The sequence below is a fragment of the Gigantopelta aegis genome, chromosome 3 (genome assembly GCF_016097555.1).
Source record: "Gigantopelta aegis isolate Gae_Host chromosome 3, Gae_host_genome, whole genome shotgun sequence".
Lineage (NCBI taxonomy): Eukaryota > Metazoa > Mollusca > Gastropoda > Neomphalida > Peltospiridae > Gigantopelta > Gigantopelta aegis.
In genome coordinates this window covers 88,737,942-88,761,233 of record NC_054701.1, presented here as the reverse complement: position 1 = coordinate 88,761,233, position 23,292 = coordinate 88,737,942, and the positions used below count along the sequence as shown (strand labels likewise).

The 23,292-nt window shown below is 38.4% G+C and overlaps 1 protein-coding gene across 1 annotated transcript in view; it reads right to left on the bottom strand.

Moving 5' to 3' along the window:
* Positions 1 to 10,709: 10,709 nt before the first annotated feature.
* Positions 10,710 to 23,292, bottom strand: part of LOC121369277 (zinc finger CCCH domain-containing protein 13-like) — a 92,087-nt gene continuing 79,504 nt past the window's right edge. The window contains exon 2 of the mRNA XM_041494242.1: positions 10,710 to 11,768. Within this exon, the coding sequence (XP_041350176.1) occupies positions 11,161 to 11,768 (608 nt within the window). The 3' untranslated portion in view covers positions 10,710 to 11,160. The remainder of the gene's footprint in view (positions 11,769 to 23,292) is intronic.

The window sequence follows — 23,292 nt, the reverse complement described above, 5'->3', positions numbered from 1 at the left end:
AAATGGAGTATGGTGGTTATAAAGATGGTTGAATACATTACATTTAGGGACAAATCAAATTATTTTTGTTAGGTAATATTTTGTTACATCATTAAATAGGTCAGTTGTCTGTGACAGTATGCCTTTAAATTATACAAAGGATAAACAACAGGATCTTGCTCAATCAGCAGATCGAATTCCCCTTGCTGGGCTCATTGGGTTTTCCCCTTCCAACCAGTATGCACCCGACTGGTATATCAAAGGATATGGTATGTGCTGTCTCTGGTAAGGTACTAAAAGATCCCTTGCTGCATATGGAAAAATGAAGCAGGTTTCTTCAGACAAATGTTTGACAATCGATAGCTGATGATTGATTGATTAATTAGTTAATATGCTCTAGTGGGGTCATTAAACAAACTAAACATTATCTTTACATGGAATAAGTAAATGACTGAATATTATGACAAACCCTAGTTCATGACGTAAAAAATCATCAGCTGTAGAGTCTATGGCAGTAGTCGGCAATAACATTATTAGAAGACAAAAACCAGAGGCAGATCTAGGGGGCCCCCCTCCCCCTAAATTTTGCAACAGTTATAATTTTATCATATATTAATTTTAAAAAATGTTTACGGATCGCCTCCAAACCTCCTCCAAAGTTCCATTGGCATTCCGCCTCATGTCAATGGGGCCCCTTAAATGGATTTTGTGGATCTGCCACTGGAAACAATCGGAGCTAATACCTTGTTTTTTATTACATACCTTATTCAATCTTACTATAGTGATAAAGACATTTTGAAACTGTGTGATAAATTTATTTTGTATGGCACATACATATATGTGCGATCTGGACCAGAACCTTTAAATGGGGAATTCCCTTTCCCTTTTTACTGCAGTTAGCACCTTTTATTTACTGATATCATATATGATTTACAAATTATGTCACATCGTATTTAAAACATTACACAAAGCTGCTGCAGAGTATGATTCTTAACGTTAAATGAATCCATGAAAGGAGTTTTGATCATAGATTTAACAAAATGTTGTTATGACGTTAAATTAAAAACCGTTTTTGTAAAACATAAAAGAAGGTATGTAATAAATACAGAACTTCACATATGTTGTTTAATTTGCGAAAGAACGTACCACTCGACTGCTATGCGGTCTCGTGGTATATATTCTTGTGTAAAACAAACTCGTGCAATCAATAGGAAGCGAAAACAACGTATGTAAAGTTCTTTGTATGTATTAAACTGTTTGAATCTATTACTGGAATCTATAATTATATAATACTGTCATCCATCTGAGGCTTTCCAGACGGTTCGTCCACTGGACGAATCGTCCGTGGACGAATTGTCCTGTGGACGAATTGTCCTGTGGACGAATCGACTGCATCCCCATTTAACAATGTTTGACTATATATTGTATATGTATATTTGAACATTTTACATATAAATGTACACATTTTTATATAGAGGCAACAGTTTGATTTTTGTACAACATACTATTATGTTGTGTATATATTTTGTAATATAGTATCTGTATGTAGTAAACTGTAATATACTTTTAATAATAAAGTGTAATAGATGACTAGAATTTTAAAAATTGAATCATGCCACATGTTTTGTAATCAAACATCTTGTATCAGGATGCTAATATCATTATCATAATTCTCATGTTTTGTGTCAAATGTATAGGTAATGTCCATGTTTCTGTTGTATATCTTTAGTTTGTTTGGTTCTGTTTGCAGTTCACTAAATTGACTAGGGTTTGTTAATGAGGAATCTACTGTACAACAAAGTTTAGTTTTTGTGCGTACCAGTATTAAAATTATCAATAACTTTGTTTATTGAATTAATTTTATCATGGAAAAAAATACATATTAAATTATTTGCATTTGTTGTTGTAGCCATTGTTTCTCCCAGGTGTTAAATAAGTAACCACATCTTGGAATGGTTTAATCAGTGTTATCTTAAAGGCACTCAGTCACATAATACGTCACACCTCTGCTCTCCAAATAGCCGTTATTTTTCTCTGAATTATGGACCATGGACATAATTCAATTATTTTTATAAAATATTAATAAGTTGGATATGGTTATGTAGATGGTTCAATAAAGTACTTTTATGTACAAATCAAATGTATATATTGTCATATAATACTTTGTTAGGTCATTAATTAGGTCAACCATCCGTGACTGAGCACCTTTAATTTCAGTGACAATAAAAAGATAACGTTTTAATAATGCTGTTAGAGAATTACTGCTATTATTACCTCATTGTTCGTTCTTTTTTTCTGTCTTCAGATTTTAAACAATGCATTGGTATTTGGTCTGTAATTTTGGAATATGTTTTACATTGATACTTTCACTTTGGGTTATTGTAAATTAAAATGGGACAAATATGGGGACATGGAAAGAACAAACAGCTTTAAAAATAACAAAATTCTTAATATTTAAGAATTAAAATAAAATTATATTGAGAATTATACATAATTGGATATAATGTTGCATATCTTTGATCCTCACCTGTTTCATGCTAGAAACCTTCATCTTGAAGCACAAACCTTGCGTTTTATGTATTCTCTGCAAGCATGTGGATCCATTAGCCAGGATGTTTAGTGTGTGTGTGTGTGTGTTGGGGGAGGGGGTAGGGGATAGAGTGGATCAGGTGTGCTGAATAATTTTTTTAGAGCTTGTTGCAAACTGCTATACCATTCAAATCGATTTTTTTTTTTTGGGGGGGGGGAGTTGGTGGGGTATTTGTTTTACCCTTTTTTGTTTGATCCTTCCTGTTAAAGGATCTGGCTCTATTCACAATCCCCACTGGCCGACCATGCACGAGTGGAACGTTAATTCTTTGTTTTAAACGTTATGTTGCCTGTAGTTCATGGCATATATTAATTCTTTTACACGGTTTTTGCATCGTTCATGATGTTACATCCAATAGCCGACGTGTATGTTTGTGCTGGGGTGTCGTTAACATTCATTCATTCGTTCATGATGTTAAAATGTCAAGGACACAATGTTAATGAATGGTTGCTAAAATAGTTTGCATGATTCAAATATATCTGCATCATCAATCCCAATAGGCTAAGTGTATGACGTAATACACAGTTGAAAATGTGTGCCCCAGTGTTGAGTTTTAGCCACTTTCGTCAGTATTCGAGAAACTCATTGGTGCAGGGCAGGACGTAGCCCAGTGGTACAGCACTCGCTTGATGCGCGGTCGGTCTGGGATCTATCCCCGTCTGTGGGCCCATTGGTCTGTTTCTCGTTCCAGCCAGTGGGCCACGACTGGTATATCAAAGGCTGTGGTATGTGTTATCCTGTCAATGGGATAGTGCATATAAAAGATCCCTTGCTGCTAATCAAAAGAGTAGCCCCTGAAGTGGCGACAGCGGGTTTCCTATCTCAATCTCTATGTGGTCCTTAACCATATTTCTGACGTCATATAACAGTAAAATAAAATATGTTGAGTGCGTCGTTAAATAAAACATTTCCTTCCTCATTGGTGCATCAAACATAATGGCGTTAGTTTTATGAGTGTCTTTAAGTTTCGGTATTTTCAAATCATTCAATATATATTTTATTTCTTATTAAAATTAAAGGAATGGGCACAAACGTTCTACGAACTAGGTCCTTTGCTAAATACATATACATTGTATATCACCGACAAGAGTGGTATAGATGACACTATTGAAGCACATTGAAGGTTTAAAAATACTGGAGCATAGACTATAATTCGTTTGTACAAAAATTTAGTTTGACAAGCCAGGACAAATGTCCTCACTTGTTCACGTTGGTATAACGTTCTGTCTTACATGGTGCGACGTTCCTCGATTTGTTTTGCACATTTGTTCAAAACAGGAAATTTGAGTGAAAATATGGTAAAGCAAATCTTTTCATTTACTTCTGTTTCTAAGAGAATATATAAAATTGATAAGCAAATTATAATTTTGGAAGGCTATGGGTGATTTTCATCAAGGTTCTCAACCATTGAAAATGAATGCACGATATGTAAAGAGCGCTGTATGATGGGATAGGCCATGTGTTTTTTCTATATTTCCCTATAGCAATTAAGTGAAAAGGTCAATTTAGCACGTTTCAAACCGTGTGGATAGCTTCACGCAAACTCACTTCGCAGAGAACTTCTATCATTACCACAAACACGCGCGCGCACGCACACACACACAAGGTTAATTAGTTTCATTACATAGTGATGAGACCACGTTTTCGCCACATCTGTTGATACCGCCATTTTGGATATCATAATATTTTTATGACTACAACGTTGATCACATGGCCCATGTAAAGTGCCTGATTCGTTATAAGTGGGGATAAGCTGCAACATGTGTCCAAAAGATGTCTCATGTAGCTAAATATTGCAACATGTTGCAGGTTGGCCCGCTTTGTCCCACGTCGTGCAACAAGTGGGGACATTTCAATTGTCCCGGCTTATCCAGCTATGTTGACGAACAATGTATGATTTTTTGTGTAGACAGGTCTTTACACGCGCATTAATCCAGCGATATGTTGTGTTCGATACATAAATGAATTTTAGAAAACATAAATTAAATCATTTTATATTCACTATAAAAAACACTACATTGAAATTATGTTTTTTATTTGTGCAATAGACTATTCTCTATGACGTAGGAAGCAGTGTTTATAGAGATATATTGCTATTAGAAACGGTAAAATCAAGATGGATGTTCAAGACCATCGGGTTATTGCCATGTCTGACGTCATAGCGTGGACTGTTTCAGGAGAATGACCCACAGAACTGATTTAAAGATGTAATTGTTCGAATTAGCACAGTGTCTGCAAGAATTGTACCAGGTCTCGGTGTTGCCATCTGGTGGCAATATTGGTTTGATCTGCTAGGATAACTGGTCTTCACCGACAAGTGCACATTTCACCAAATGATTCATTTTCCTTGTACGACTTGTAGGAACCATCTGTAGTATCCGATTTTATTTGTCGTAAGCTTGCGATTTTATTTGCCGTAAGCTTACGATTTTATTTGTCGTAAGCTTGCTATTTTATTTGTTATAAGCTTCCAATTGTATTAAATTGTGTCGTAAGCTTACGATTTGGTGTCATAAATAATCGCGCAAAACAGAACCACCTAATGGTTTTTCACTTTCTAGTTTTCCAAGATTTTCGTTAAGGTTTCTTGATGACCTGTCAAATGGTATGTGAGTCAATGACATAGGTTCGAATCCTGTCAATACACACTTTGTGTTTTTATTAGTATGACATTTTACTACAATGGTCTCAAAAAGTATTGTCGTTGAAAAACCTTCAAGCGGTTACCTTCTCCACCAGTCAGTTAGATAATAGTGTGTCCCACTGTAGTTAAACCTACGCCATAGATGATGCCCCCATTACACTGCACAAATAAACCCATAAAATCACTTCAACATATGACATCATTTCATTTTTGTTTCAAATTCTTCCCTCGCCTTCTTGAGACTGGCATCTGTTACTAATTATACTCTTCAAAAAAGTAGGGGAACTCTAATAAGAATTTACAATTGCCAAAATTGTAAGGTATATTAGCTGTGGGGAATGGTTATGTGAATTAATTGGGCAAACATTACAACCAGTATTACAGTAGGTTTTTTGACCATCAAAGATCTTGAAGGACGATTGCGGTCAGAAGTGAAATGTGAAAATTGACGTTTTTTTATCAGTAAATTGCAAATTCAAACAATAAAAATTACTAAAAACAAAACAAAACAATAACAACTGTATGATCAACAGAATGAAAAAGATTGACAGAAATAATGATCCACAGTGATTAATGGGCCTTCCTGGAAATTGTCAAAATCGAGAATGACACCCCACGCACGTGTACGGGGCAACTGCGTGATGCATGTGCAAACTATGGAATGTGTTTCGGTGTGTTGATAAACAGATCTGAACGTTCTTTACTAGGATGTGTAATAGTTGATATTCACATTAATATTTCAGGTTCCCCAACTTTTTTTGGAAGAGTATATGTCGTCTTGATCGTACGTCATATTGTTGCACCGTGAGAATGGTTCATAAGATGATATCCCTCCCAGAGATTTGTGTTGTTTATGGTGCTTTTATCGTGTAATGTTCCTTGAAGTTTAATTGGATGTTTATAAAAAAAAAAAAACGAACTATTGGATTCTGTTAACATAACATAGCGCCCCCCCCCCCTCTCTCTCTCTCTCTCTCTCTCTCTCTCTCTCTCTCTCTCTCTCTCTCTCTCTCTCTCTCTCTCTCTCTCTCTCTCTCTCTCTCTCTGTCCATGGTCAAAGTAGTCAATTTCTATTTTCTCGCTATAGCCAGTGCACCACTGACTGGTATATCAAAGGTTGTGGTATGTGCTACCATGTCTGTGGGATGGTGAATATAAAAGCTACAAATAAATACCCATCATTATCTGAAAATGTGCTGAAACAAAATTCCTCCCAATGTGAACCCTAAATCAAATAATCTATGTACAGTTTTCACTAACATTTTGCTATACTCGGTTTTTTTTGGGTTTTTTTCAATCTTCAAAAAACAGTTATCGGCAGAGTTTCTCTGTCTTCCTCACTTTTTTCTTCTTGTTTAAAAAAAAAAAAGTCTGTTTATTTCTTCGCTGTTAAAGACGTTTGTGTCCGTATCTCGTTTTGCCAACAATGACTTTTGCAATGTGTTATGGCGTCGGTAACGTCAACAACGGTTCCAGCACGTGTCAGCGGCGTTAGCCGAGAACAGAGCATCATCGACAGACGGGGCTGGAGCGTGAAGATTATTTATTAAACAGCGCCGACTGCCGAGAGAACTCTGTAGAAAAGAAATCACTGCTTGTGCTGTTGACTGCGTTTTGAAGGGATCGTGACGTCAACACGTTTTTGTTGCCTGTTCTACGATAAACTCTTCTTGATGATGTTTTAAATGATGTCATAACATAAAAACATTACTGACATTATACTTCATTAGTAAACAAGAAAATCAACATTTTTTTATTTATTTCTTTGAATGCGTTTCCATATTTTCTTGGTTAGGTCATTTTTGCTGTCAATATATTAAGAATTAGTTGATATTCGATGTATATTTATAAAATTTTACTTAACATTAAAGGAACATTCCTGAGTTTGCTGCATTATAAGATGTTTCAGACAAATACAATATTTTTATGATTAAACTTATATATTAAATATATTTTCTTGTTTAGAATATCAATGTCTGTATATTCAATGTGTTTCTGGTCGTCTTAATATTTGTAAGAACCCAAACTGGATTTTGTCTTCAAATAAGTTCGTACGTACGAAAAAGATATACTTTATAAAATAAAATGAAATTTAACATTTTACAAATATTAGAACGACCAGAAACACGTTTAATATACAGCCATTAATATTTTATGCAGAAAAATATATTTAATATGTAATTACAGTCGTTAAAAAGTCTGTTAACTGATAACATCTTAAACATTGCAGCAAACTCGGGAATGTCCCTTTAAGGAAACTGATTTGAAAAATTCAGTATCTTTTCACACAAAAAAGAATCCTTTCATTTTAATTTCAAAAACAAAATCCGGTCTTGTAATTTTATGATCTTTCAAAGTTTCCTGATTTTTCTTTCGCTCAATGTCCTTTTCATTTCTGAAGGTGGGCGATGAAGTCTTACAGGATGTTTGTACTGACTGGAACTGGTTGGAATGGCACACACAGACGGATAGCTGAAGATGTACCTAGCTTGCCGAGAGCGGTGTTGATCTCGGTGTTTGAGCGTTCGCCTCGAATCGGATGCATTTTAGAATCAAGCACCCTCATTCAATGATCTCCCGTTCCAACGATGTGGTATAGCTGGTATATGAAAGGCTGTGGCAATGCTGTTACTATATATACATGAGTCAAAGTGTGTAGATAAATAATATTAGGGTGGTGGGTTATATACAGAGCCGGTTTAAGGATCCGCGGGGCCTGTTTACAGCACAAATAACAGCGCTCCCCCTTCCCAAGATATATATTTTGCAACCGTCGGGGGGAGAGTAAAAATGATATGGGGAAAATAAATGTACATATGACCGCGGGGCCCCCTGAAGCGCGGGGTCCATGTGCTACTAGGATAAACCGACTCTGAGTACTGTATATATTCGTATGATTTGATACTAGCCGTATAATCCATTCTTAACTTCTGGGGAGCTTTGAGGAACTTGAAGACATTCAATCGAGTAGGCTTGTTTGTTTCCTGGTGTGTAAATGTCGAAATGGCACCATGTCGCTGAGGTGTAAAGAATATTCTTGGACTGTCTGAAAGGGACATTCCTTACTTTGTTGCATTGTAAAATGTTTCCGACTAATAAAATATTTCTACGATTAAACTTACATATTAAATATATTTTCTTGTTTAGAATAACAGTGTCTGTATATTCAATGTGTTTCTGGTCGTCTTAAAGCCGCACACCCTAGTTCCATCCAGCGAAAATAAATTATAATTTGGTTAATCTACAAACCTGTAACACCCTTAGCTCACGTTTTTATCAAATGGAGTGAAAAAGCAGGTTTTATATCGATAAATACCATGGGAATCCCCATGACCCAATTGCTTGAAATAATTTTGAAAGTTAGTATTCTGATGTCACCGGTAGATGTCGCTCGAAGCACAACAATGCCTACGTCACGACAAATTTCACAGACTTGGGGTGCGTTCCTTTCACCTCTTCTGGACATGTTCCAACTGTTCTGTCCTGGTTGTATTCCCTCTCCAGATATCGTAAGACTTAGCAAAATTATTGGTTTTAAGGGTTTGTAACGTTTTGTATTGAGACACTTACTTGTCTGAACTTTATTGTTACTGAAAATGTTTACGAACTGTGAAGAAAAATCTCACAAATGAACAACAACAAATCGGATGTTGATTGCGCGAACCGTGCACGAGAAAACAAACCGAACCAAAATGATAACGGTCACGTGTTATACCAACGTCTGTGACATTGAAATGGAAATATCCCCTCTAAAAATAGATTAGACCTTGTCTGCTCAACGGTTTTTTCTCAGAGGTCCGTGCCATTTTATGAAATACGAAAAATGCATTTTGTGGTATTACAAAAACCAGGATTACCGAAAAACACTAGGTGAATGGAAATGTATATTCTAAATAATAAACGGTAAGTAAAGTGCAATTTTATTTGTGAAAAAATGGGTTTAATGGCGAAAAACAACGCCGTAATGGTTAACAACTAGCCGTAACTAGGGTGTGTCCCTTTAATATTTATAAATAGTCGAAACTGGATTTTGTCTTCAAATAATTTCGTACGTACGAAAAAAAACAACATATTTTAGGAAATAAAATGAAATTTAACCTAGTACAAATATTACAACGATCAGAAACACGTTTAATATACAGCCACTAATACTTTATGCAGAAAAATATATTTGATATGTAATTACAATCGTTAAAAAGCCTCCGTTAGTCGATAACATATTAAAAGTTGCACAAACTCAGGAATGTCCCTTTAGCACTACAAGCTAATAGGTTATCCTAGGCTGAATGGAGAATATCTCGCCTACCTATTCAATTAGACGCGGCTGGTCTAAGATCGATCCCCGTCGGTGGCCCCACTGTGCTACTTCTCGTTCCAACCACGACTGATATATCAAAGGCCGTGGTATGTGCTATCCTGTCTATGGGATAGTGCATTTAAAAGATCCCTTGCTTATAATATAGCAGGTTTCCTCTCTACGACTATATGTCAAAATTACCACATGTTTGACATCCAATAGCCGAAGATTAATAAATGAATGTGTTGTTTAACTTTATTCAGTTAGAGTGCAAGCAGCTATTTGTTTGTAAAAAGCAAAGTTATAAAAATAAGAAGAAGAAACGGTTGATCAAAACATACCGAAGCTGGGTCTGGTGTCTGGTGAGTGTGGCAAAGACACCACATCTGGTGTCTGGTGAGTGTGGCAAAGACACCACATCTGGTGTCTGGTGAGTGTGGCAAAGACACCACATCTGGTGTCTGGTGAGTGGCACAGACACCACATCTGGTGTCTGGTGAGTGTGGCACAGACACCACATCTGGTGTCTGGTGACTGTGGCAAAGACACCACATCTGGTGTCTGGTGACTGTGGCAAAGACACCACATCTGGTGTCTGGTGAGTGGCAAAGACACCACATCTGGTGTCTGGTGACTGTGGCAAAGACACCACATCTGGTGTCTGGTGAGTGAGTGTGATGTATTCTGACGTCTGGGTTTGTAACTATTACGTGTTTTTAATATATAGTAACAGCGTCCATATCTTAAGATATATTTTCTTCTATAAAATCTCTTTAAAAGATCAACAATAATATGAGAATTCTACTTTGATTGATATATATCTTTTCTGTTGCACAGGCTACAGCTGCCAGTCTGGCAGTCAGTGTGGAAATATAGCGCATGTTCTATGTCGTCTGTTGTCAGATCTGTAGTTCGTGCCAGCACAGACGCGGTGTGTGTTGTCACATTTGATACAGTGCATTTCATTTGCGACTGGTACCATACTCGCCAGACCTAGACCTAGCTTCGGTGTGATTTGGGGACTTGGGCGTACACTCTATTTACGTGCCTATATTCTTCCAAGGTTCAGACACATAGTTTTGGGAGCCCGTGACTATCAGGCTTTTGAGAAATACTTTCTTTGACCCGATTATAATCTACAAGTGATTCTCCTTTAAAGTTAATATATAGAAATGAAATAGTCACATAAAGATTTAACGTAACAAGAATAATTTATTACCAGTCGTTTGCAGTGATATTCATCATACTTATTCCCGTGTAGGTATCCAATAATGTACTTTCCATTAACTGACGTTGTTATAAAATCATTTCTAAGACCTTTTACTACAGTGGGTATATCGCAAATATCATTAGACAATCCAATATTCTAAAAATGTTTCACAAAAATAAAATTTCATGAAAATTACTCTGACAAACCACAGAAAATTAAAACTTTTTTTTTACTTAATCTGTGAAGTATCCACACATTAACTTTTAAAAAATAACACCGATAATATAATATATATTATATAGAGGGGGGAAAATATCCAAACTGTACAAAACAAATGTATTAACGAACGGTGAAATCGGAGATGAGAGAAGTGAACAAACAATTCAACAAGAAAATGGAGAACGACACATACACATTACACACACACACACACATCGCGTTCACACCGATGACTGCGGTTTATCGATGATTCCGATCTTTGTACCGAGCCACCTGCACTTGGCCTTGACGTCCTCCTGCACGAGGTTGAAGCACATGGCGATCAGGGAAAGCCCGAACACGAGGTACATGGCGCACAGCACGAGTTTCTCCTCCTGCGCCCAAGCGTTCAGGTCCGTCCCCGGCACGATATCCCCGAAGCCGATCGTACTTAATGTGATGAAACAAAAGTACGAGCCTGTCAAGTAGTCCCACTTTTCCCACAGGGAAAACAACATGGCGCCGGCGAAGATATAGCCCGCGATGAGCAGCAGGCACAACGACGTCGGCACACGAATCACCTCCTTTGGCTTGTCGGCCTCCTCCTCTTCCGACGTCAGCACCTGAGCGCCGATTCCCTTCTCTATGTCCGGGATGCGATGCCTGCGACTGGGGCCGAACAGTCGGCAGCACACACCACAGCAGATTTTACCATACAGTAACCGAAAGCCCGTCGCCATCACGTCACCGATGTTGGTTAAGCACAATAGTGTCAATGGAATTCCAAGAACTGCATATGCTATAGTGACAATCCTTCCTTCATCGGTCTTGGGAGCCACGTGGCCGTAACCTACAAAACAAAATAAATATTATTAGAATATTTCGTTGTATCTCGATTTTCATTTTTATATCCAATTTAGGTTCAATTATGCAATATCATAAGCGTATGAGACGGGGATAAAGAGGTTATACAGTCCCATCCCCACCCCACCCTCTATTGCTGGAGCAACTCTTCACATTCAGGTAGAAAGGGTAAACTCGTTCTGGCAAATGAACTGGCGTGAAACCCTTTCACCATGTATTTCCATCGTTCTACACACAATATTAGTTGTGACCCATGAAAGTATGTGTAGTGATTTCGTTTTAAACCGTATATAGCTGTTAGGTAATATTGCAAATATTAATAAATTGTTACCCAGATTCAGGCATTTTTGTTTAATTCGAGCAAACATCAGCCTACATCTACCCCCACCCCCCAGACTACAATCCAACATTACGATTGTGTATGAACTGCAGACTCCCCACCCCCAAACTACAATCCAACATTACGATTGTGTATGAACTGCAGACCCACCCCCCACACCCCCAAACTACAATCCAACATTACGATTGTGTATGAACTGCAGACCCCACCCCCACACACACACACCCAAACTACAATCCAACATTACGATTGTGTATGAACTGCAGACCCCCCCCCCCCCCCCCCCCAAACTACAATCCAATATTACGATTGTGTATGAACTGCAGACATTACTACGGTAGTAGTGAATTAAATCTGATCTACATTTTCTGTTTCTTTATTTCTTTTCACAATAATATATATAGGCTATATTCGTTGCGCCATCTTCAAAACTGAATTGTGCTAGGATTCAGACTATGGGGAGGAAAGCGACTGTACAATCATCTCACAAATGTGGGATAATCGCCCTGAGAATGTCTAACCCAGTGGGAAAACCATCTCTATGATGACCTTTCGCGAATACTGGGCCAATAAAACATTACAGTTTGAACGTAAGGCTTCAAGTAGTCCGGCATCAGACTTGTTACGCGTGCACTTTTTGTGCTAAGAGTCTTAAATCTGATATACCTGATTAGATTATTATTAATTATTAGCACAGTCCACAGATTACTTTACATTCTTCAACATCTTAGACTCTCGGCTTATTAAAAAAAAATCTCCACACGTTTATGCGTAAGACATGTTTTCTATTGAAATCTTTTGATACATTTTTAACTAAATTGTTTATAATCTCAAAGCTGTTGATAAATACGTAGCTCTAAAGGTTGATCTAAATGTAAACGATAACTTTGAGATTGGTAGTAATCTTTTGAATATTATTTTTGTATGACCTACATGTTAAACTTACATCATCTAGTCGAAGCATCTGTTACATTTCTGTTTGAAGACAATGAATGGATTAATCTCCATACATGTAACTCACATGAGTAATATAATCCCACAAATATTTATATCAGTAAATATGTCTATGTTTTCGTCAAGTCGTTTCTTTCCAATCTTGCTTTAAAAAGATTCTAGATCAGAGATCATTTTAAGGTGGCAATTACGATAATGCAAGCATCTTAAAAAAGAAAGAAAAAGAAAAACACCTATAAATCATCCGTAACATTATATCTGAAGCGCCTTAAAGGCATTATCAGATGCAACTTCTTTACAATGTAGTATAAACAAGAAGCCAGTTTACTAAAGTCAGTAACCTTGGTTTTCTAGACCGGCCTCGGTGGCGTCGTGCATTTTTAATCCAGATACCGACTCCAAACCCTGATTGAGTGCTCCGCAAGGCTCAATGAGTAGGTGTAAACCACTTGCACCGACCAGTGATCCATAACTGGTTCAACAAAGGCCATGGTTTGTGCTATCCTGCCTGTGCGAAGCGCAAATAAAGATCCCTTGCTGCCTGTCGTAAAAGAGTAGCCTATGTGGTGACAATGGGTTTCCTTTAAAAAACAGTGTCAGAATGACCATATGTTTGACGTCCAATAGCCGATGATAAGATAAAAAATCAATCTGCTCTAGCGGCGTCGTTAAATAAAACAAACTTTACTTTTTGGTTTTCTAGGTAGGCTTACGAGCCGTTTGTCTGCGACTAAAAATGCATTAAGGGTTACTACTAGACAGTTCAGCTAGACCGAGCAGCACAACGTTTTTAGACTGGTTTATGCCCTCCGCTTTAAACCAAATGACCACATCAGAGACCAGTCAAATATTTCTCTGAACACGGAGCCAGTAAAAACGCCCAGACGACCACAAAAAGCATTACATTGGCCTAAACTGATAATTTAAAGAAGTAAATAATTTTCATATTTAATGTTGTTGTTTTCGTTTGGTTTTTTGGTTTTTAATTTTATAAACGTCTTAATAGACGAACATATATTTTCAAACTGTCAAATAATTATGGTCAACGATTTTACAATTTGATTGCTTTATGAGAATTATTGTACAACGGGTTACAACTTGTAATCCCCCCCCCCCTCCGTCTCCCCCCCCCCCACCCCCACCCCCCGTTTAGTTACATGTAGATGTGTGTCTTGTCTGGACAAGGGAGATACAAATTGCTACCCAAGTTCTTACAGACTGGTACGACAAGAACATAAATTGAGGGTGTCATTTTAAAATGTGTGGGCGAGTTTGATTGCGACATTGTTAACTTTGCATGTAGGAATGTGGCACCGTGCCAGTGAGTACTTCAAACCGACCATGAAAAGGTATGCTGATTGCGCATGCCTCAACCGGCATGCAGGGAATATCGGTAAGTGCAGAAATAATAGCAAGCAGCTGCAGTGTAGGACGGATGGAAGAGTACATACAGCCAGACCACACTGGGGAAAGGTGTAAAATTCCCGTCTGTCAAAGGAAATTGTTTTAAAACAAAGTATCCATGTTTCGTTAACAATTTATACATTTCGACGCCCGGAAAGTGTCTGGTTGTGGCATTATTATACGTCAGTTATTCAGAATATGGCGACTCCGGAAATTATCAGGTGTGGTGGACGTGAGAGAAATCCAGAAGACATAAACAATAAGAATCTGTGTCTCTCCCACGCACAGTATCTCCATGTGTGCGGTCATTTGTGGAACAGATGTTTGCTATAATACTAACAATAAAACAATAACAACAACAACAAAATAAACAGACAAGAAAGAGCGGTGTTGCTCCATTCTTGTAAATAAGCTTCTTTTGCTGTATGCTAGTAAATATATGAATGAATAAATGAAGAAAGAAATAATGGGAGGAATGGCTGAATGAATGCTTAATGACAGCCCAGTTTAAAAATACACATAGGTTATTGGGTGTCAAATAAAGACAAGTATATGAATATGATTATTTACTTCGAAAATAAAAATGATATAACTATGTAGAAACACAGTGTGAAGAGACATGAGTGAATAAATGATGCAACATCGTTAAGAATATAGGCTCGCTCTTCCATATAATCCATCTTCTTAAAAAAACGACTGTATGAAGTGCCGTCGGATCGGAGGTAGAAGGATTCGCGGATCTAAGGGAACGGTGGTAAGGGTGCGCACCCCCACCCCCCACCCCACCCCCACCCTCACCCCACTCGAAATTCGAAGACCCTCGAAAAATCCAGTATTTAGCAGATGGATTCAATGAATGTATTGGTGTATAGTGGGGTACATACATGTTAGCTAGATATTTCTGTGGAAGACTGTCATTTAAAAAATGCATGTTAGTATATTTTGTGTCAATACTGCAGGTGCCAATATTAAACGTTGCACCTTCTCTGTGAATACTGCAAGTGTGTTTTAAAAACCTTGACCCCCCCCCCCCACACACACACACACACACGCACACTTCCCACCCACCTAGACAAACCCAGCATCCGCGACCGGCCTCGGTAGCATCGTGGTTAGGCCATCGGTCAACAGGCTGGTAGGTACTGGGTTCGGATCCCAGTTGAGGCATGGGGGTTTTAATCCAGATACCGACTCCAAACCCTGAGTGAGTGCTCCGCAAGGCTCAATGGGTAGGTGTAAACCACTTGCACCGACCAGTGATCCATAACTGGTTCAGCAAAGGCCATGGTTTGTGCTATCCTGCCTGTGGGAAGCTCAAATAAAAGATACCTTGCTGCTAATCGGAAAGAGTAGCCCATGAAGTGGCGACAGCGGGCTTCCTCTCAAAATCTGTGTGGTCCTTAATCATATGTCTGACGCCATATAACCGTAAATAAAATGTTTTGAGTGCGTCGTTAAATAAAACATTTCTTTCTTTCTTTCTTTCTTTCCGTCCTCGGGAAGAGTCTGGCACCTGTAACGTTTCGTCGTACACGTTTTAAACTGAGCGGTGTTCAGCTGTCTCGGAATGCACCTAAAAGTGCCTATTTGGTCTAAACAAGTAATGGCAACACGTACATAATGCTGCACTAGACCCCCTAAGTAGCTCGTGTCTTTCGCTGCCAATAGTAATAATACGTATACCTATGCTTGTCTGATACGTTTTTAATGTTCAACGTGTTTTTTTACATCTAGCAATGTAAAATATATACTCTACAAAATTAAATGGGACGGAGATATGGTTAAGGACCACACATATATTGAGAGAGGAAACCCGCTGTCGCCACTTCATGGACTACTCGTTTTTGATGAGCAGCAATTTCTTTTTTATATGCACCATCCCACAGACAGGATAGTACGTACCACGGCCTTTGCTACATCTGGAGCACTGGCTGGAACAAGAGATAGCCTAATGGGCCCACCGACGGGAATCGATCCTAGTTCGATCGCGCATGAGGCGAGCGCTGTACCACTGAGCTACGTCCCGCACCAAATTAGATGGAAGTCGGGAGATATATTTTAAATTTTTCTTTAAGTTGGCTTTTTAAAAAATGCAAGGTTTTTTTTCTTTTCTGTTATGATGTATCGATGTTATGGGTGATCTTAAAGTTAATGATTTAAACAACAGTTCATAGCGATCATAACGACAAGTAAGTTAGTATCGTTCTGAACCAACGTGTAATGAATCCATTTCGGTAGGACTGTTTTCCATAGACATATGGCAAGGCATGGCATTCTAAACGCTTGAGGCATTTTCACTATTTTCAGGACACGTTTTATCCATTAACGACAATTTTTTTTTTTTTTAAATTGAAATAAATATAAATATAATTAAGCTGCTTGCTTTAATAAATGAATGACCAAAACTATTTCTTACACACCTGTTGGTGAGAACATTATTCATTATTTTTGATAACACATACTTGTTAACACGTATATGTTACTGTCATTAATCGTCAACAAAAGACGGAAGCAATTCGATGTATAGGGTTCTTTACTGAGGCTAGTTTATCACAAAAACACTTTCGCTGTAGGCGTAAGGGCGACACACAGATCGAAGGCCTTGATCAGTTAACTCAGTATTTCAAAGATGGCAAACTTTTAGAGAAGGAAAAACATGTCTTCTTGCCAGGTGAGATTTTAAAAAGAGTAATTAGTCACCTGTTGGCTTAGCCGTGGTCGGAGTCACAGGTCAGTGGTCAACAGTCAAATACCGTCCCAAGCTAAAGAATTACCAAAAGTGTATTTGCCCAATTTTGTTGAGTATACTTCTGAGTACATTAGCACTTAAACATTTGTTCGGCACTTCACATTTTCAAATCGTGTCTGGAGAAAAGTAAATAGCTTATCGGCAGCCTCTTAACATAATGACTTACCTGAGTTTTAGAGCTTTTGAGAAAATGGAGAAAAAAACAACTGATTTTTATACAAACAGATAAAAAAAAATCCTGATTTCATACAATCAGAAATTAATTCTTTAAACAGCATTTGAACAAAACGTTGAAGAACAAAATAATCTTCAATGAATTCATTTTTGTATAAATATAAGGTTTATTTTTATTTCTTCAAAAGCTTCTAAAATTAGTTAGGCAGTTATGCTGAGAGGGTGCAGTTTTCTTCTTGATCAATTGAAGTGCTCTGAACTGTTACATATCTTGTTAATTCAATGGAATGTGAATCTAAACTGTAAAAAAATATATATATCTGACGTATACCATATGGTCACGTGGATACATTGTCTTGAGCTTTTACAGACTAGTGGCGGGATTTAGCTCAGTCGGTTGAGTGCTCGCTTGAGGTGCTTGTGTCGCATGATCGAACCACCTCGGTGGATCCATTCAGCTGATTGGCGTTTTCTTCGTCCCCAACCAGTGCACCACAACTGGTCAAAGGCCGTGGTATGTGTTATCCTGTCTGTGGGAAAGTGCATATAAAAGATCCCTTGCTACTAATGGAAAAAATGGAGCCGGTTGACTGATGACTATGTGTCAGAATTACCAAATGTTTGACATCCAACAGACGATGATTAATAAATCAATGTGCTCTAAACAAAATAAATTAACTTTCTTTACAACCACGAACATATAGGGTCACAAACCACCATTATTTAAATTATGTTTCTATATATCATTATTGCAATAGTGTCTATAGCACTTTTATTAATATCAGTAGACCCGTGTAAATTGTATGCACATCTGTCTGCTTGGGAACATATCCTGGAAAGAACAACACCAAGTCCGCGTTCAGCCAGACCGAGCAGAAAACCGTCCGCTAGACTGGTTTATGCGCTTCATGGTAAACCGAATGACAGCGTCGGGAACCAATCAAATAGTTCGCGAACGTTAGCGAAATGTTCGCTGGCTGAACTTGGCGGTTGTTGTTCAATGGGCAAGCGATCGCGGTCGCTTGCTAGACTGCTTTTTGTGACTAACCTTAGGTGCATTTGACACGATAGACGACAATGGTACCAATAAAACTGTTCGCGTCCTGAACACGTCCCATCTGTTTCTCTCAGGATATTGGTTTTAACAATTGCAGCCATTACACTTGGCCGGAGTATACCCACTTTACACTAAAAGTAGTACTACATTTGCATGGACTGTCACATAGCAGACTTCAGTGCTAACAAGTTACACATGTTTGCGAGCTACATGCTCTCCCTTATTAACTTCAGTGGAATAATTGCCACTACAAATGCCTGCCGTAAAATATTCAGAGTCAAGCAGCAGATTATTTGTGGGGATATATTTCCCGAGTTTGGTAACTGATCTATGGCCATAGGATCTAGAAAAACTATATACTTCAACAAGAGGAACTTTACGATGTTTTAGACGACCATATACTAGTACCTTTAAAATACATTTCCAAAGAGCTATCACACGTATACTAATGAGTATAGCGTTATTGTACAGACCTACCCTTTCCAAAGAGCTATCACATGTATACTAATGAGTATAGCGTTATTGTATAGCCCTACCCTTTCCAAAGAGCTATCACACGTATACTAATGAGTATAGCGTTATTGTATAGCCCTACCCTTTCCAAAGAGCTATCACACGTATACTAATGAGTATAGCGTTATTGTACAGACCTACCCTTTCCAAAGAGCTATCACACGTATACTAATGAGTATAGCGTTATTGTATAGCCCTACCCTTTCCAAAGAGCTATCACATTTATACTAATGAGTATAGCGTTATTGTATAGCCCTACCCTTTCTAAAGCAGCTTGAGAACTTTCTAAAGACACTTCAGAATGAGGATGTCAGTCGTCCCAAGGCGTCGAAAAATGCCAGCTCGAGTACTCTGACGGTAAGAGAGCAAATGTCCGTCTAACTTTCTTATCGTCAGAGTACTCGGGCTATCAAGATGCCAGTTAATGAAGGGACCAGTAATATATTAATCGTCTTCCAAAGGGGTGGCTGGGTGGGTGTGGCAATTTATTATTTTCAGAGTTGAAGCAGTGTTCCCCTGCAATCCCCCCCCCCCCCCCCCGCCCCCTCGCTTCCATCGCCTATGTCTTTAGTTCCACACCCCAAAGTAATGACTAACTTGCTCTTGAATCGAATTACTCGTTCCCGGTGCATTGCATAATTATTTCTCTTTTTTTCGGTTTCATCATACCATAACTAGCAATTATACAGATTAGTGAAGCCAACTCGTCAGCGAGAGGCTAAGATTGTCTGCAGGAAGGAGAAATGTGCCCGTGTATCAATCCTCGCCATCATAAATTCCCCGTAATTTGTTCCCGCTGGATGTGTTTGGTTTGACGCTCGCGGAACGGAAGGGCAAGGGGTTCGTTTGGCAGTGTGTGTGAACGGGTGCTGTTCGGAGGAGCGAGTACGCGCAGGTTTTGTTCAAGCGGTTCACCTAGAACGTCTCACGATCGGTGCTGTAAAAATCGTCGACTAGGTTACGTGGTGGTTAAGAATGGTAGGTACTGGGTTCGCATCCCGGTACGAGCTCCCAATGGGAGTCATATAGTCTTGCCCGATATTTTTAGAATTTGTATGCTCCCGAATAACGCTATAAAAGGCGAGGTGTAATTGGTCGATATTTAAATTGTTATTTATTGATGAAATGTCACCTGGACATGGGAGTCCACGCAATGCTGTTAGATCTACTGGCAAATCAGTAGAACTAATTTTAATCAGATTGTAGTACTAATATGAATAAACGTTGTTATCCAGTTGACGCCATATAACCGTAAATAAAATGTGCTGAGTGCGTCGTTAAATAAAACTTTTCTTTCTTTTCTTTCTTTGTTATCCAGATTCGAGCATTTTTGTTTAATTCGGGCACAAATCAGCATGCCCCCTTTAAAAAATGGGAGCCCGCACGGCCAGGGTTCATTACAAGACATATAAATATGAGACATGCCTAAGCTGATTGCTGGAATTTGGAACGTGCATACAGAAGTTGCTCAGGATAGATCTCTAGGAAACAGACTGAGACAGCGATCATAACACTTTCTTGACTTATAGCCCGAGTACTCGGCCGTTCGAAAGCTAGACGGCCATTTGGAAAGAAACCCGACAGTAGTCTCTTTCAACAATGTTTCGGTTAAAAACGTAGGTTCGGTCGGGTTTCTTCCTTTGTGCATTGGTGACTAATATGTGGAATACTGCTTATCAGTGAACTCGAAAATTATCAATAGAACGGAATCCTTGTTTACTTGGTGGTAAGCGAAAAATCGCGCGTTTTCGTAATAGAGTTGTCTCTGACGGCAAAGAGCGATTATAACTGTCCAAATGTCCGTCTATTTCCGCAACGGCAGTGAACTCGGGCTACTTGATTTAAAGCTGAAAATCACTGTTTGAAATTAAATTGAAAACATTTAGTATGGCTTTTGGACTTATAATTAAGTTCAACTCGTGTTTTTTGTCCACTCGCATACAGAACTCTGCTTATTAAAGATAACTAGTCAAGACATTCCTTATGTATCGTGGAAACTTACTTTCGGTTCGAACTGTAAATCTATTAAATAGCCGAGTCTAGAAACTAGCTTTAAAGGGACATTCCTGAGTTTGCTGCAATTTTTAAGATGTTATCGACTAACAGAGACTTTTTAACGATTGTAGTTGCATATCAAATATATTTTTCTTCATAAAATATTAGCGGCTGTATATTAAACGTGTTTCTGATCGTTTTAATATTTGTACTAGGTTAAATTTCATTTTTATATCCTAAAATAATTTTTTGTTTTGTTTGTTTGCTTTTTCGTACGTACAAAATTATTTAAAGACAAAATGCAGTTCGGGCTTCTTACAAATATTAAGATGACCAGAAACACATTGATTATACAGACACTGACATTCTAAACAAGAAAACATATTTAATATGTAAGTTTAATCGTAGAAATATTGTATTAGTCGGAAACATCTTACAATGCAGCAAACTCAGGAATGTCCCTTTAATACCTAATGTACACAAGTCAGCCCTCGTTATGTTGAAGGACGGGATCTAGTTCACCTTAGGAGCTTTCGTTGTAGGATTCAATAATTGAACATCAGTGGACCCATCCTCCGATTGAGTTATACCGTCCCAACCATGACTGATATATCAAAGGTATGTGCTGCCCTGTTTGTGGGAAACTGCATGTAAAAGATCCCTTGTTGTTGAAAAAAATTGGCAGGTTTCCGTATAAGATTATGTGTCACCATTGTCAAATGTTTGACATGCAATAGCTGATGATTAAGTAATCAACGTGTTGTAAAATAAAAACTGTTTTAATAAAATTGACTTTTACTATAACCACGAGTGCTGGTAAAACGCGGACCAAACTGGAATGTCGGGAGGACAAGGGCTGTCGCTCGCTATACTGATTGTTTTGTTTGTTTTTTTTGTTTTTTTGTTGTTGCATCGGACGTTATGTGAGATGTGATGTGACAGAAGACGATGGTACCAATCAAATTATTCGCGATCGCTCGGCCTCCTGAACACGCGACTGATGTCTAATATGTAGCTGAGGAATCAGAATAACCAGACACCGCAGAGTGTTCGCCAACATTACACTCGGTGACAACATTTACCTACACCAGACGCACTGGGCACGAAGCCAGGTAAACTGGTCGTTAGGCTTAAGTGTGTGTTAGCTAGTTACAAAACAAATCAACTCTGTGTATTATGAAAATATGCAGTATTGCTGTTGGGAGACATTAGATAATTATCTCCGGGAAAACGGTCTCTCACATCTCGTTTTATGACGACCCAGCGTCTGAACTATCTGACGACACAGCGATTAAGCAACCTCCCAACACGAGAGGGTGAAAGTAAAAGCAGATGTTTTCTTACTAGGTAGTTAATCTGCTGTCACTAATAGTTATTTTTCCACTGTGTATGACGCGGAGGTATGCCGAGCGGGTTCTTATCAACGTGCTTAAAAACCACAGACGTTAACTACATCGCCGTGAGAAGCTGTCAAAACTTGCAAGCACCGAGCGGAGAAAAATAATGTTTGTTTAATGACACCCCAGCATTGTACTTATGAAGAAAAGGTAATTGTTTTACGGACGTGGACAGGTTTGAGAAACCATACCAGCCACAGATTCGTCTTCTCGAGGTTATATGCTGATTATAGTAGTATTCTTGTAATTATTGCTTGTATGGCGACCATGATCAAATATTTAGGCTTCAGTTGCTACGCCAGCATTGTGACGACCTGTTGTTAATCTCTAGTTTTGTCAGGCACTAGTAGACGTTAAATATTCTGTAGTTGTCAAACACATACTGTGCCTATAGAGTCAATGGGCCGAATTTACAAAGCCAGTTTTTTCTCTTAAATTCGTGTCTTTAAGACATAAACAGGCTTTGTAAATTCGTGTCTTTAAGACATAAACAGGCTTTGTAAATTCGGCGGCTCATTATGTTCGATGTTGTTTTTTGTTGTTGTTGTCGTTGTTGTTGTTGTTGCTGCGATAAACACCAGGCACCATGAATATAACAGGACTGAGATTTTGTGGATTAAATTATGAAAAGTATTTGAGAACTGATTTTCGTGACCAGTGGCGGATCCAGAAAATCCATTGGGGGTGGGGGGGGGACAATGGCATGAGGCGGAATGCCAATGGAACTTTGGGGGAGGGTAGGAGGGGAAGTAAAACAATGAAAATTAATATATAAAAACTTTTAACTTTCGCAAAAAATTAGGGGGGGGGGGGGGGGGGGGCGGGCCCGTCTCTGGTGTCCTTGAAATAAAGTCTGGTCGGTATGATGTACATATGCTTAGGTGCATTTTCAGGACCACACACTCCGCCTCCTATACAATATATTCT